The following is a 16,566-nucleotide window of genomic DNA, read 5'->3' as shown; positions in this document are numbered from 1 at the left end:
AAAACATAAGCTCAGGATGTAATTTCTACTGTCAACATGATGTACAGTATAGCTGTGCCAAATGCACACCAACAAACTGCACAAGCTCTTGTTGGAAGGGGAGGGGGAGAGTTGTGCTGATAATTGGGATGCAGGGACGGCAGAGCAGCAGGAGAGGGGACATCACCCTGGGCCTGGGGCCGTGTGAGGGTCTGGTGCTTCACTCTATGCATGAAAACCTGCTTGGCTTGGTGAGTGCCTGTGCATCCTGCCACGTGGGTGCATGTGTGCTGCTGCCTGCTGGGACCCTGCAGGCTAGGCTGGCTGCAGCAGCAGCTCCCACCAGTTATTTATGGCCCCACTGCTCACGTGTGGCAGAGAGAAGTGGCACTTCCAGCTGTTGGTTAGAGATCTTCAATAACACAAGGAAATAAATTTAGTGCTTATCTCGGTTCCTATGCACAGGACTTTCTGTGGTGCCTTGATTCCTGCTGCTGCAAGGGCACGAGCAGGACTTGGGGGTCTTGGCTTCACAGCCTCTGAAAGGGGTCTGTGATGTGATAGCTGGAAAAAGGGTGTGCACACTGAGAAGAGACATGACCCTGACCTCAGCTGTGGCCTGATCCTCTGACAGAAGAGACCCAGGCTGAGAATTTGTGGGTGGAGAAGAAGGGTCTGGTCTGTGGTAATGAGCCTGGCTTCAGGTGTGTTTCTGGATCAGTGTTTTGAGGTGGCTCTGGGTGTGGGGGGCTGGAGGTCACCATGGGTTGTGTAGACGGGCTTTGCAGCCTGGGACCTGGAGGAGGCACATGAGGTTACACCACCCCCACCTCTGCCCATGGGAAGAGCTCACAAGCAGCTCAGCTGAGCGTAGCTGAACTTTGGACCCATGAGAGAGCCACCAGCAAAACACATTAGCAGTAAGAGGAGAAATCAGTTAAATATAAAAAGCAACATAATAGCTGAGACTCTAAACAGAAGGTTGTGGTTCCCACAGCAACGCAGCCCAGCCCATGGGTGCTCAGCAGGACTCTCCTCTCTGTGGCAGGAGCTGCTCTGTGGAGTGCTCAGATGCAACAGGGCTGAACAAGTTGCCTTGGGAACTGTGGGCCAGCTTGTCCGCCAGCCAGGGAGCAACTCAGCTCCAGTGGAGCTCACCCACTGCAGCATCTTCTGCCCTCACTTCCTCTTTTCTGCCTGACCTTAGTACGTGCATTTAAATTGTTGCTTTTACTGTTTTATTGATACATTTTAGGATTGTGCTGCAGCTCTGGCCAGGCTGACATGGAAGGCACAGTGCCCGTTTCTGAGCAAGGAGCAGGGCCATCCCTGTGTGCACAGGGCTGTCTGCAGTGCGTGCCTCGGGTAGTCGTGTCGTGGAGCAAATCAGCTGCCACTCAGGTGTGAAATGGTGTGATGAGGAGAATGAAGGTGGCTCCTGCTGGGTCAGGGAGCCAGGGTTGGTGCTGCCTGCCAGCTGTGTGCCCTGAGCACTGTGTGCTACAGGCAGTGGGGAATGTGCTGCCTTCGTGCCAGCTCGGTCGGGGCCCCTGGATGCTGATGTTACTCGTGGTGCCAGGACTTGCACCATTGGACTGGCTTTCTTTCAGCCTCTCTGTGTGTTCAGAAGGCCTTTGGTGCTGCAGAACTGCTCCCTGGCAGCCTCACTGCTGCCTTGTCAGGCTTCTGGCAGGGCTTTATAAACCAGTGTGGATGGATGTGCTCCTGGATGGCAAGGAGAAGGTACTGGGTGGACAGAGTGGCTGGTGGCTGCCTCTCCCTAAGGCTCTGCTGATGTATTTGTCCTGAGAAATGGACTCCTTTTTAAGTTCTTTTTCTGACAGTTGCATTTACTAGGTACAATTCATTTGTACTCAGACTTTGGATGCGTCTGGAGGTGTTGTCTGCAAAAATACTGCAGGGTGGCGGGGCAGAGATGCTGAATGTGTTCTTCCCACACTTGCTGTTTGCCTTGGGTGCTGACCTGAAACTCTTGCTCTGGCAGAGCTTGTGCTGTTCAGTTTATTGACAGCTCTTGCTGTCTGTGGAACTTACTCCAAAATAACCACAAATCTCCCAGATGTGAGAATTTGGAGAGATGCTGTTTGTGACAGTGGTGCACTGTATCTTGGTGTATGTACCTCTGTGTAAACGTGATAAAGCACATTTGTACGTGTGCTGTTGTTGTGAGTGTTTTGTTCTGAAGCCTGTTGTGAGTCAGGCATCAGCTCCATTGCTCCAGAGCAGGGACCCTCGTCTCTGTAAAGTTACTTTACCCTGTGAGTCTTCTGACAGTGGGAAGAGATGACTCAGTCCACCACCCACTTACAAGTCACCTCATTTCCCTAAGTCTCTGATATTAAATACTCTGGTGTTTGATAGGGCTCCTCACCAAATTGGCAAGTGTAGCTCATCCTTGGGGAGCAGGAGCAGGAAGAGTTTCTGCCTGGGGAGGCCTGGCTGCAGGAGACAGTCGCGGCATTGCCAACAACCTTACCTGGCTGGTGCAGAAATGTCTTCATAGCAAATGGGCTGGCAGGGAGAAGAGGTGGGGAGGAATGTTAGTGCTTCTGTACCATGATTGCTAACATAAAAACACACTAGAGACCCTGTGTTCCTTGGAGCATGAAGCGCACAGGGCTGGCACATGTGACAGCTGATGTGCATGTGTGAGTGGAATATAGCATGTGTGCATGGAGAGGAAATGTGTGTGCACCCAGAGGAGGCACAAATACAGACAAAAGAGTGCCAGTGTGTGTGAGTTATCTTAGCTGTGCATGGGCTGGAATGTGTGTAAACCCTTTGGGTGAATAGATCTGTGCACATTGTGTGACATACCACTTGTGAACCACGAACAGGCAGTGCAGAACAATGCCTGGCACTGGTGCCTCGTGGTTCTCAGTGAAGTGTTAGTCCAGACAAGTGAATGCAGAAATGGCAAGGCAGCTCACTGGATGCTTTGGGAAATGGCCTTTTGGTGCAGTCACACAGGGGAATGGCAAATGTGGGTAAGAGCTGGGGAAATACTTGGGAGCTGTCCCTGCTCTGGACTGCTGGGGCTGTTTAGATTCATGGGGGGGTCTGTGAAGAGCACAGTCCAATTCTCTTTCTATGGGGAGTAGATGGACATCTAGTTCAGGAACATCTCCCTCTCTGGTCATCCTCTTTCCCCCTCCTATTTAGAGTAACAGCTGACAGGAGATTAATTCTGCAGACTGGTGCATGTTTCATGAGTAGCTCAGGCTGTGGCTGGAATCGCAGAGCTCTGGTGGAAGCTCAGGATGTTGGTGCAGGGAGAGATGGATGCTGCATCCCCATCTCCTGATCAGGTCTCTTTTCCCCAGGTGCTGACTGGATGTACTGTACTCTGGGCCAAAGGCCTCATGTCTCAGTCCTTAGTGCCCTGCAGGTGCCTTCAAACTTACCCCGGAGCCCTTTTTAAACTGTTACCTTTAAAGTCAACCAGGTGGTGATTTCTTGAACAGATGCTTTTCTCCCGTCCATGGCTGCAGAAGTGAGAGGACAGCAAAGCTTCTGCAGGGAAGGCTCTCAGGAGCAGCTGGACAGCCTGCCCTTCTCATGGTCAGGTGCTGGCATCCCCCAGCGTGAGCCTTGTCTGTGAGGGCAGGACTGGTGTGGTCTGGTCCTGCGCAGGCAACAGCAGCTGTGCAGTGCTGGGGGTGCTCCTGCCCATCTCCTGACAGTGTGGGCAGCGATGACCCCCTCCAGGCACAGACCCTGCTCCCATCAGCAGCCAGGGCTGTGTGGTGAGGGGGTGCCCTTGTCAGCGGGGTCCTTGGTCTCTGAGTCCTTGCTGGAGTAGATGTCCACAGTGCTGAGAGCTCTGCAACCCCCCTTCTGTGTTCCTGCTCTGGCAGGACCTGTGGGGCTGGGCTCTGCTGTGGGGCACCTGGGGCAGGGCAGGGTGGCGATGCTGACCAAGGCTGCAGGAGCAGCATGGGGGGACATGAGGCCCTGCTTGCACACTGGCACTGACACCTTGACCTTTTCCAGGCTCCTGGAGATGCTGCTGGCCACCCTGCACCTCCCTGCGTGAGCCAGCGAGGATGGAAGTGACCAAGATCAGCTGGGCAAAGGACCCTTCACCGGGTGCTGGGGTGTCGTGCCCCTGAAGATGGGAGTTACAAATGACCTCCTTGTGAACTGCACGTGTGGCACAGGCACCTGCACTGCCAGACCCCTGGCACAGTAACCCAAGGCTGCCCCGGGACAGGGGGGCGTTGGCCACAGCAGCTCATCCTGTTAACTCCTCCGTGAAAACACAGGCGGAACAGCTTTCCTTCGCCTCCCGTGAATGAGGGTTGCGGGTGCCCGTGCCCCGCGCGCTGCTGCGGCGTCCCCTGCCCGCCGCGGGGGTGGGCAGCAGGCTGAGCATCCCCCGCTCCCCAGCGAGACCGGCAGCCGAGCACGGAGCCGCCCAGCTCTGCCCCTGAGGACAAATGCCAGCTGCCAGACTCTTCTCTGGAGACCCAGGAGCAGCCCGTGAGGCACCAGCACTGACTGCTCCCACGCTGACAGTGGGCAGTCTGGGACGCCTCTCCTCACAGATGTGACTCGTGGTGGGACAGGAGTGCTCCAGCTGCCGGGCACGGCATGCAGCAGGGATGGGGATGCTCTGCACTGACCGGGCAGCCTCACGCTGCTAGTGTGGACTTCCCTCCTGCTCTTCCCTAAAGGATGCTAGCTGCCTGTCCAACAGCTCCTGCTCATGCATCCTCCTAGAGTGCAATGGCGAAGGGTCTGCAGGGCTTCTCGTGGACCATGCTGCTGCTGTTCTGCGCCATCCAGGAGCTGGGGTCCTGGGCTGTGCACACAGCAGTGGGGGACCCTGGCCTAGGGCAGCCAGGGGACCCTACACTGCTGGCCGGAGGGCGAGTGAAGCGTGGCTGGGTCTGGAATCAGTTCTTCGTGGTGGAGGAGTACACGGGCACGGAGCCGCTGTACGTGGGGAAGGTAAGCTAGCCCAGTGTTTCCATGGGGCTGAGAGAGACAGTGGCAGAGCAGATATACTGGCAGTGCAGGGGAGAGAGGGAACCTTTGTGAAGGGTGCTCACAGGGACCTGGTTAGAGAGGTGCTCTGTGGACTGGGATGGCAGGAGTCCGGTCCCTGCTGGGGGTGGGGAGGTCAATGTGCTCCCAGAGACTATGATAGGAGCACTCCAGAATTCATGTCTGTGTTTTTACAGTCGTGTGCTGGGTTCCTGTGGTGTTGGGGGTGGGTGCAAGGAGCCCCATCTCTTTGGGAGCTGCTGGCAGGTGACAGTGCCTTGCTGGGCAGAACTGGGTCTGTTGGTGGGACCTTGTCACTTCACTGGTGTGTGACCTCCTGTGGAGGCTGGACAGGAACCTTTGCTCCTTTCACTCCTCGTGTCCTGAGGCTAAAAGAGCACTTCAGCTTGGGGTTGCTGGGCTTCAACGTTTCCTGGGAGCTGTGGAGAAGCTGCCTTTGTCTCCCACACATTGGGAAGATGTGTTATTTGTATACTGGTGAAGGCAGTGCTGGCTGCTGGGACCAGTCGGAGGAGCACACTGCAGTCCAGCTGGAGCTGGGGATGGGGGCTCACCCCAAAGTTCCCGAGAGCTTGTACAGCAGGGCTGCCTGATGGCCTCGGCCGTCTGGGCATGAGTCTGGAGGAGGCTTGAAAATGGGTTTCCTGGCCGGGGGCCAGCTGGGATTTCAGTGGTGATTTGTGTCCGTTTCAGCAGACGCTCCAAGCCGCGCTCCTCCGCCGCCCTCGGAGCAGGCACAGCTAATTCCTGGCTCCCCTGGGAGCAGCAGAGGCACCGGGCCCTGTCACAGGCCTGGCAATGCCGTGGCTCCGAATGAACCAAAAGCTACAACTCACCCATTTTGCAGCCTCTGTCCACACCACCCACCCCATCACCTGCCCCGCTCAGAACAAGTCAGCACTGAGGTCACTCCCTGTGGATTCTGCTCCCCAGGGCTGAAAGCCACCAGGGCCAGGCTTCTCCAGGGGCTGGGAAAAGATGTGGTGCCCTCCTGGGTGGTCCCTAGCAGTGTGACAGCCCTCCTGACACAGCCTGTGGATCTGGAGCCTTCCTGCACAGGGGGGACCCTGCAGGGTAGCAGGGGCTTGCCCTCTGTGGATGCCTCTCACACACCTACATGTGCTTTCCGAAGGGCCGATACCATTTCCATAAAATCTGGGTTCTCTAGCTAATCCTTCCTCTGAACTGTAATTTCCCCTGAGGCTGCTGTCAGTTTGATGTGGATTTCTTTGGGTTTTTTAAATAGAATTATGGGGTCAGCACTAGTTACAAACTTCTGCATGTGGACAGATCTATTTTAGATAGAGGAGAGGATTAAAGGGAAAAAAGCAGATTTAATTAAGTTGCTAATATTTAAAGAAAATTGATGAACTTGGGCTTTATGAGTTGGAGCAAACAGAGTGTGCCGTTATTACAGGCTAGTTTTTATTTGATTTTCTTTCTTTTCTAGCCCTGGAGTCATTTTTTATTTGTGTATCTGTGCTTTCTGTTTAATTGCTTTTAATAAGGAATGTGCACCTCTGTTCACATTTAATTTTGATTTAATTATTAGTACGTAATTAATGGCTTCGTAAAAATCCTGGTTGTAGTCTTTTAGGACAAGGAAACTCTTTTCCTGTTCAACAAACAGGACAGATCAGCCTTTTGTCTGCCCTCTGGATGCCCTGGTGCTGCAAGCACTACTGTCCTTGGCTGGGCAAGGGGGGGGTCCCTCTCCTCCCAGGGCACAGTGCTGCTGGCATCCCCAGCCAGCAGTTCTGTGCCAGGGCTGTGTGACTTGGCTCTCCTGCCATGCCCAGGGGTGATGGGATCCCCGAGGCTGCCTGGGAACATGGTGCTCCCCAAGCCTGCCCGCTGTAGCAGCGAGGCCAGGAGGAGAGAACATCCCTGGGATGTGATCTGGGCCCGTGGCATCTCCCCTCGGGTGCCTGTAGTCTGCAATCTGGCCCTCCCCCATTAGTTGTTGTTTAGCCAAGCAGCACAGATTTAGCTCTTTTAATCTTCCCTTGTAAATCAATCTCTGCAGCCCCCTGAGCCCAGGCTCCATTTTTCTTCCTAGCATTCCGGTTTGCAGGGATGCTGGTGTCTGCTCCGAGCAGTCAGTGATGAGCAAATATGTGAAGAGGTTGTGCTGAGAACTCAGTGTGATGCTGGGAAGAGGTGCTGGGTGCTTTATCTCTGCCCTAATTATTAATCATGAGCCTGGTGTTCAGCAGAAAAATGCAGTTACTTGCGCTCTGCAGACCAGGTGCTCCTTCTTCGTTCTGAAAAGCTCGTGGAGCAGTGGGGGCTGGGGAGAGGATAACAAAGTGAAGAGAGAGGGCAGCAAGCTCTCCAGCAGTCAGCAGGGAGGGCTGGGACTTGGTGGCCAGTGTGGGATGACCCTTCCCACAGTCCAGGGCAGGATGCTCCGGGTGGCCAGGGTGGGATTGACCCACCCCTTAGGCACATCCCAAGTGGCACCGAGCCACCACGACGGTCCCAGACACTGCTGGGCTCACAGCCCTGTTTGTGAGCTGAGTGAAGGTCTCTTTCCAGGCAAGCCTTGGGAGATGTGTCACCATGGGCAGTAATTTGTGAGTGTTGTGCAAAATGCATTGAATTGTCTAACGCGTGGGTCCCTCACTCATGAAATAAATACATAAACTGTATCTAACAAGACAAATATAATGAAGGCATCGTAAAAAAGAGGCAGCTCTGGTATAAATTCTTCCTGGTAGAGCTGTATGTCTGAAAGGTGGGTTATAGAACTGCAGTTTGGAAGATTGAATGGCCCATAAACATTTTCATATTTCATTAGCCGATTAATGGACGGCTTTTTTCTTTTTTGGGAGGGGGCAACATGACTTTGCTGATTCTAGGCAGAAATTGTAGGAAACAAATGAAAGCAGCTGATGAAACCTTTCCGGGGGCCTGTCCCATTATGGATTGTCCCAATTAATGCCTGTGCTGCTCTCTGTCAAGATGCATTCTGCCTGTCCAGTTACTGTTAATAGATTTCTCATAAGTGGCTGGATTGTAAAAACCTCATAACTCAGTTTAATGCCACCAATAAAATTATCTCTGGACGTCTGGCCTGGATTCCAGTCAGCTCCTGGTCCATGGGGAACTGCTGTTTACCCTTTCTGTTCCTTATTTCAAACACTGTCTTAATTAGAAAATGAAGCAGAGACTGGCTGCAAAAGCATCTTTGGCAGGGTCTGGTTTTAGTCCTGAACATGAGCCTGATTTGTCACACCCTCTGCAGGCTTTGCCCAGGTGGGGCTCTGGTTGTGATGTTGGGATGTTGTGAGCCCCTGTTACCTTGCCATGTAAACTCAGCCCAGGAGTATAGTGAGTGTGTGAGCTCTTAGGCAGGGAGATTTGTCAGCACCAGCTGCCCAGATTATGGAGGGTGGCTGTGGCTGGGGCAGGGGGGCAGATGAGGATGGACTTTGGGCAGCTGGATATGTGAGGGGGGTGGATGCTGATGATGAGGTACCTGTGCAGCTTGGGAGAGGTGATCCCACGCTGCCAGAGTCCTGGGTCCTTGGCCATAGGGAAATCTCTTTCTCTGGAGTGCAGTTCAGTTGTCTTTTCCTTTTCCTCCATCTCCTAACCCCTTGTTGGTGGGGTTTGTCCCTTGGTGTATGGTGTGGGTGGGCACTGGCAGGATTTCTGCTCTGCTGAGCAGGGTAGGCAGGACAGAAGTTCCAGTTTATTGGGTCTTCCTTCATGCACAGGAGTTGTCTAATGGTGCTCTCTGCCACTCTCCAGCCCAATGGGAGCAGAGGGGCATCATGCAGGCACTGTGGGTACCTCGTGCAAGGGCTCCAGACCCTTGCAGTCTTGGCTGGAGCTGGGCACAAGCACAGCCCCAGCCTGCTCCCACCCTCTCCCTCTTTCCCTGGCAGATCCACTCGGACTCGGATGAGGGAGATGGCTCCATCAAGTACACCATCTCCGGGGAGGGCGCAGGGACCATCTTCCTCATCGACGAGATCACAGGTGACATCCACGCCACCGAGCGCCTGGACCGGGAGCAGAAAACCTTCTACACGCTGCGGGCACAGGCCCGCGACCGGCAGACGGATCAGCTGCTGGAGCCCGAGTCGGAGTTCATCATCAAGGTGCAGGACATCAACGACAGCGAGCCACGCTTCCTGGAGGGGCCCTACATCGGCAGCGTGGCTGAGCTCTCCCCCATCGGTAGGTCTCCCGGGTGGGAGGACGTGGGTTGGGAAACCCGCGCCTCTCTCCTGTCAAAAAAAACCTCGAGCCTTCTGTACCCCTTGAAACCACCTGCAAATCCCAGGGATTCCAGTGCTAGGGAGCCAAAAGGGAAAAAATAAATAAGGTGGCTTAAGAAAAACAAGTGGATAAATCCTCTGAGCTGATTGCCAGCCTGTGTCTGAGCGCTCAGTCTCAGCCCTAAGCCGTGCTCTGGGGACGGGTCGTGGCGGTGCCAGCTGCCCGCTGTGCACTGACTCTGGCTTTGCACAGCCCCCTCGCTCCTAAATGCTGGGAGGTTGGACTAAGCCCTTGCATGCCAAGGGGCTCATGTCTGCCTGTGGTTCAGATTAGCCTGTGTGGTGCTTTTTCCCCTCCTCAGGCCACCCTCTGTGTGCTGCACTGCCCAGCCTTGTGTGTCCCCATGCAGCAGTGCCAGGCCCCTCTCAGCTGGATCCATCCCTCCTCTGATGGGCCAGGATTTGTTGGCTGAGATTGAGGAATTCATGTCCCTGTGACAGAAGTGTGGCTCCCCTCTGTTACCATTAGCTGCCTGTCCCCTTGGCACCAGGCCCCTTTTAAGTGTGTTGGTGATCAGCCTTGCTGAAGCACTGAGGGCCAGGCTGGGATGTGTATCATGGGGCTGCAGGAGTCCATCCCCCAGGATGGCCGAGCAGGACAGTCACCTTTGTGCTCACCCAGGTGTCAGGAGGGGTGCAGGGAGGTGGTGTGTGAGCTGCAGTGCTGCTGGCCTTGCTCCTGTGCTGGCTTGGTGCTGGATTGCCATGCTGCTGAGCACAGCTGGAGTCCAGGAAAGTGGCTGGTGCTGCACTGCCCATGCTGTTCCCAGTCCATGCCAGGCTCTCTGTTACCCCCACTGACAAGCCTGAGCTCGTAGCAGGCTGTGTGTGTCAGCAGAAGCTCTAAAGCACTGTTCTCAAAGGCTGCATCCAGGTAGAAGACAGCCTGTGAAAGACTAACATCAAAGATAAGGCGGGTCCCCAACAGTGTCAGAAAGGAATGAGTTGGCACAGGAGACAGGAATGGTGCCAGGACTGTGGTGAGACCCCCGGGGCAGCTGCACCAGGGCTTGACAGGTCAGGTCAGGTGAACTGCCAGATCCTGTTGTGCTGCTGCAGGAAGGTCTGGCTGCAGAGACATCCTGGAAGCGCAGAGCTCAGGGGATGGTGCTCGGGTCTGCACTGCCTCAGGACAGAGCTCTGTCTCTCCGTGGTTAATATGCAGCATATTGCAAAGCTGGTGCGTGGCCTCCAGCAGGTACAGATGTACAGGAATTGCCCGCACCAGAGGAGCTGCTGCTGCCTGGATTCTGTTGATGTATGGAGAACAAGCTCTCCCAAGGCATCCCAAGCTCTCCTTCCTCTTCCTGTTACCTGCACAGAGAATGACCCCTTGAACTGCAGCCATGTGCTCCTGGAGAAATGAAAGACAGCATGTGGGCACCAAAGCAGGAGGCATCCAGTTCCCAAAGAGAATAAAGAAATTAAATTAATCTAATTTGCTTGAACAACATTTTAAAAAGCAAGGAATTCTCAACTCTGAGTATTAGACAAGAATCCTAGTTCTTTGAAAATCACTAACAATTATGGAGCTGCCTGATCAGACTGATGCGAACAAGACATATCAAAGGAGACAGTTTCTATGCGAAATTGGAGATCAGAGGGAGAAAGAAACACGGTTTCACAACATGAAAGGAGGCGATTCCTGCAAATTAAAATACTCGGAAGTTAAAAGTAAAGAGAAGTGCTGTGAGTGGCGTGGGCTGTGCTTCCAAGCTGCGTGCTTGGAGAGGGGAGCTGAAGCCAAGAGCCTGTTCTGCTTTCCGGGCTGTCTGCCTGTGGCAGCCTCAAAGCCTTGTGCAGCCTGGCCATCCTGGGGAGCACACGGGCTTCTCCAGAGCATCTTCCCCTTGGAGATGGCCCAGGGAGAGCCTCACACATCACCCTCACGTGGTGCTGCTGCACAGTGTGAGTGCAGAGCCGGAGGGTACCCACATGCTGCTGCTGCTGCAAGTCCCCAGCTCCCTCCCGCTTATCCCTCGGCTTACCCAGGAACAGGCAGCACGAAGGACAAGATGGACACGTCCTGTGAAAGCATAAACAGGCAAGCCTGACACAGAGCTTCCTGCTCAACCCTCTGAGGTTCAGCAGCTGGGAGGGAGATGGGGCTGGTCATGGACCTGGTGTGTGAAGTTCAGCTCCAGATGCTGTAGGAAGGTGCTGAGGATGCAGGACATGGGAAGCTGCCTGGGCTGGGGAGGTGAAGTTCAGTGTGTTCTTATGGGAAATGCCCTGCCAGGCCCTTTTTGTGTGGGAGTGCTCCTTTTGTGGCATGAAGTCTGGGTGCAGCTGTGATCCTGGCTTTGTTGTGGTTGGCATTGGTAGCAATGTGTCTAAGCTGGGCAGATCATCTTCCCTAGACCTGTGGGGTATTTTCACAAGAGTGAATGGGGAGTGTGCCTTGCTGCCTTCCTGAGTGTGGATGGAGGTGATCCCAGCTTGGTGCTGGCCAAGCAGGGGTAGGAGGGCTGGAGAGCTTGGGTTGGCTATTAGTGTATCAACATCAAAGCCTGGGGACCCACAGGAAAACATGCCTGCTCTCAGCTCCATTTGGGTTCAGCTGTGCTCTGCTGGGGAAAGGGACACCCCAGGAGCAGGGCTGCTCTCCAGCTTGTTTGTAAAGAGCTGCTCATTCCCTGTCTTGCTGCTCTGACAGCCTTTGCTCTGCAGCCCAGCCTGAAAAGTGAAGGGTGACCCCTTCTTTATCCTCTCATGCTCCTGCCTTCCCAGACCTCTCTGGGGTTTGTGCTTGGGTGGTTTTTGTTCCCACTCCAGGCAGCTCTCAGACACACTCTCCATTCCCTGCCAGAAGCAGAGTCCTCACTCCCAGAGGTGGGTGCCTTCCTGGGGCGTGAAGAGGAATAAACCAAATACAGTCAGATCCGCTCTGTGACAGCAGGAGCAGATCAAAGGACATTATTTGCATAATGAAGGAGTACTAATTGGGAGGGAAAGTCATTTGATTTCCTAGTGTCTAAGAGGGAATAACAAATGAGAGAACTGCACAAACTCTCAGAGTAACTGGGAGTAACAGGGGGCACAGCTGCCCCTTGCTCTGCGCTAGGGCCAGGACAGTGTGTTTTGGTAGACAGCATATGTGCTACTTGAGACTAAGTCAGGGTGGACTAAAGGCCTCTTTGTTCCAGGATCTTGCCTTGACAGTGGTCAGAGTGCACACTTAGGGAGGAGGAACAGCACACACAGAATGTGTGATGCTCCTCTTGGTACTCTCCCAGCCAGCATTTGGTTTTCAGCTTGGGAACTTCTTCAGTTGTGGTTGTTTTCTGTCCTGAACTTATCCAGACACACTGTTAAACTCTGCAAAGGGAAAAGAAAAAGGATTGCTGTTACTGGTGGATCAGAAGTGGCAGACGCATGATGGTCGGGAAGGTAAGGCCAGAGTCTGGAATTTGTAAAGGGCAGAGGTGGTGCCTGGAGACAACCCCAGCCCATGAGCCAGGCTGGAGAAGTCAGTGTTTTCTACACAATGTGGGATGCTGTTGGGATGCAGAAGAGGCAGCTGGACCTGGGTCTGGCAGGGAAGACAGCCAGGGCTGTGGTGGGGTGGAGGGGTCCCAGCTCAGCCCCCCAGGGGAGCAGGGCTGGAGGGAATGCACTGGGGTCACACAGGCTGAGGAAGGCAGGGGCTGGGGGTGCTGCCTGGGAGCATTTTTGCTGACTCCCCCCATGCCTGCTGCTGGGGAGCAGTCTGTCTGCAGGAGGGGGCCTGAACTGCAAACCCTGTTTACACCTCCACTGCTGCCCTGTCATCTCAGGTTTGCTGGCCAAGAGCTTCCAGACTGCTCTGTGCTGGCACCTGAGGCTCAGCCTCTGTGTGTACCCCGGTGTGGATCAATCCAAAACATCTGAGTTGAGCAGAATCCAGACCTACAGCTGCAGAAGGTAGGATGGGACCCAGCCAACAGCCTTGGAACTGCAGGAGCTTCACCTTGTTACAGGAGATGCTAAAATTAGCTGTATTTTGGGCTCCTTTCCTGAGCTCCCTGGGGTCTGCTTAACAGCTGTCTGCTGCACTCAGGCGTGAGCCCAAATCCAGCACACGGTGCCTCCTGCAAGACAGCTCTGTTGGTTGCACAGGGTGGGTGTTGAAGCCCAGACTTCACTTCTGGGCTGTTTGGGGAGCATGCAGAGCCTGGAGTGAGGGGCATGCCAGGAAATGCACATCCTTTCATCAGAACATCACTCTTCCCTTGGTGTATTTTGCTCTCATTTCTCTGTGTAGCACCATGTCCAGATTAGAGACGATTTGGCTGTACAGACAGAAACTTGGGGTCAAGCCCTGACTCTAGCACAAAGCTGGCTGAATGCAGAAGTGATTATTGTGAAAAGAAATTGTTTAATCTCCAGGCTGGAAGCAGAGAAAAACACTTTGTTTACCATAGAGCCAGAACACTTGCAGGCAGTCTGATTTTTTTTTTCCCCCCTTGATAGAAAGTGCTTAAAGCAGTTGTGTGCATCTGGAATCTGCTGGGACAGCAAGTGTCTGGGAGCTGGGGCTTGCACTGTCTGTTGGTCCTTAGTGAGACAAGTCCTTCCCCATCTGCTCTGGGTCGTGGGGCAGACTCTGGATGCTCTGCCCTGTCCATCTGAGCACCTCACCCAGTCTGCATGTGCACAGCCCCTCAGGGAAGATGAGCCCCTTCATGAAATGCTTTGGTTTGCTCCCCAAGGCACCACGTTTACCTGCTTGGTGCCAGGGCTGGGGTGCTTTGTGCCGTGGGTTTCTGTGGTCGGACACCCCAACAGATGTTTCACAGTAGCACATTTGAGTGTTTGCACCCCTGCCAGGTTAGTGCCCTCGGGCTTGTCCTGCGGGGTGTGAAGGCTGTGCAGTGAATCTCCTCTGGGTCTGGCTTTCTACCAAGTCAGAATGTTCACGAGATTGCAAGAAACTCACTTCTGCTCCAGTAATTTTTAAGCTTCTCTAGTTCATTTTCTTCCCTGATGGTCCTGCCTGCATGTTTCTGGGGTGCATCAGCCCCTGCAGGTTTTTGGGCCAGCAAAAGCTGTAAATTGCATTGTTCATAAAATCCCACCTGCCTCCTGCCCCACGGCACCCAGGCTACTGGGATGGGAGTGCTGCACACTGGCATCAGCCCAGGGCACGTGGGTTTGCATGACACAGCACTCCTTGCAGGGTTCCTGATGTTCTGTGGAGGTGAAATGCCCAAGTGCTGTCCTGGAGCTGGTCAGATCCACACAGAAAGGGCTCTCAGCACAGCTGGAGAGCGTCCTTGGGCTCTGCCTGAGCTGGAGATGTTGGCTGGACCCCAGAGCTGGGTCTAGAGAGCATCTGGAGACTCCTGGCTCCACCACGGAAGGGTGTCTGTGGCTGTGGGCAGGGACAGTCGATTTTAGCAAGTGTTGGCTTTTCCTGCTGCTCATTTGCCTCTTTGCTGGCCCAGAGCCCGGCTGTACTTCTGTCCCTGGGGAAGTGACAGGTCCCAGTGGCTTGCTTGTGGATTCAGTGCAGGGCCTCTCTGCTTGTGGATGTCTTTGGAGTTTGCCTGTCAACATTTCTTCTAGCTAAATGTGTTTGGAGTGAGTGGCATAGCAAGTGGGCTGGAGCTATTAGCCTTCTGCATGCAGGGTCGCTGGAAACAGCCCCAGAGGCTCCAGGTTCTGTGGGAAGGTGGTGATGGATGCTAGGAGAGGTGTGCATTGGTATTCCAAAGGTGTCCTGCAGAGCCCAGGACTTGTGGATTCCTGTCCATCCCAGACAGGGATCCTCTGGATCTGTGGGGTGAGCTGGCCAGGGGAGGAGCCAACATCTTATCTCATTTTACATGTCTAATTATCCCTCTGGATACGAGCTCAGGCTTCTTGGTTATGGGAGGTGGGTGATACAGCACATGATGGATGTTTCGATTTTATTTAGTGTATCTTTTATGGCTAAGGCACATGCCAGAAAACTAAATAAAAGCTGTACATGCTGTACTTGCTGTGGGCAGTGCTGTGCTTGGAGAGCAGGGACTAATATTGAAGCATGGTGGGAGCCAGGGAAGGCTTGTCTCTGCGGGAAGGAGGGGGCTGTGGTCAGCTGGAATTCAAGACCAGTTCTCTTCACATGGAAAGAGAGTGGGAGGGAGGGGTGGAAAAGGGGTAAGTGGGGTTTAAGAGAGGAGGCTGGAAAGTTGAACTCGTAGGTCCTGATACCCAGTAGGTGACCTTGAGCAGGATGCATTACACCTTCACAGACTACAAGTCAAGGCACAAAATGGGGTCAGTGTTCCCTACCTGCCTGTTGTTGCTCATTTGTTAATGAGATGTTGTGAGGGCAGGTGGGAAAGGGCAGACCCTTCATCACCTCCAGGGTTGCTGGCTGCTGTCCAAGGGCAGTGTGCCCCATCCTGCTGCCTCTGAGTGAAGGTGCCTTGCTGCAGTGTCCCTTAGGCTGCTTGGTTCAGCAAAAAGCTCTGGGGACTCATGCCTGAGACCTGGAACTGAATCTGCTGCCCTGTTGCTCCAGTTCTTGGGAGTGCCCAGCAGCTGTGGGCCAGGAGCCTCCTGTGCTGGCACAGGCAGACTTGAGAGCAGCAGCTCACCTAACCAGTCCAGGGCATGGCTTAGAATGGAGACACAAACTCCACTGTGGGTGGGCACAGATTCTGCCCCCTCTTCAGACTCTGGCACTGCTGCAGTTTTGCAGTTCAGGTGAATCTTGGAACACAGGAAGTACAGCTGTGCCTGGCAGGGAGGAATTAGGACATGAATTATGCAGCTGAGTGAATGCACCTTGTGAAAAGCGGCATATGATACAGAGCCTGGTGCAAACTTTTAGTGGACAGCCCACCTCTAATGATCCTTATTCTGGCATCTGTGGGGTGATTGCTCAGAGGTGGCTGGAATAGGAGGCTGTGGTGGAGCAGAGCACCTGATCTGTCTGCATGTGTGCAGTCCTGACTCAGGCTATGCTGTGTACAGGGCGAGTGCAGGCAAATAACCAGTGGGCTTGTGTGGGTGAAGTTTTGGATCTCCTATTCCTAGGCAAGAACAACTGGTTCTTGGAGCGTGGGATGTTTGTGCAAGGTCAGCAGGCTCTGCTGTGGTGGTGATGGGTGCAGGAGTGGGTGCTGCTGTGGACACCAGGCGTGGGCTCCCATCTGATTGCTGCCAGGCTGAGCAGAGGGGGAGCCCTGTCTGTTGTCAGGGACAGATACTCCTTTTTGTGATTCTCAGACTTTGGCACCTCCAGCATCCCTAGGAGGCTTCTCTGCTGTAGCTGGGAGCGGGATGCTTGGAGAAC

The 16,566-nt window shown here is 54.1% G+C and overlaps 1 protein-coding gene across 1 annotated transcript in view; it reads left to right on the top strand.

Annotated features, from left to right (window-relative positions):
- Positions 1-4,047: 4,047 nt before the first annotated feature.
- CDH22 (cadherin 22) overlaps positions 4,048-16,566 on the top strand; it is a 51,162-nt gene continuing 38,643 nt past the window's right edge. Inside the window, exons 1-2 of the mRNA XM_029960363.1 lie at positions 4,048-4,953; positions 8,904-9,198. Of these exons, the coding sequence (XP_029816223.1) occupies positions 4,729-4,953; positions 8,904-9,198 (520 nt within the window). The 5' untranslated portion in view covers positions 4,048-4,728. The remainder of the gene's footprint in view (positions 4,954-8,903; positions 9,199-16,566) is intronic.

Source organism: Manacus vitellinus, unplaced genomic scaffold (genome assembly GCF_001715985.3).
Source record: "Manacus vitellinus isolate BGI_N305 unplaced genomic scaffold, ASM171598v3 scaffold_26_pilon, whole genome shotgun sequence".
Lineage (NCBI taxonomy): Eukaryota > Metazoa > Chordata > Aves > Passeriformes > Pipridae > Manacus > Manacus vitellinus.
This window is presented reverse-complemented; position numbering and strand designations above follow the sequence as displayed.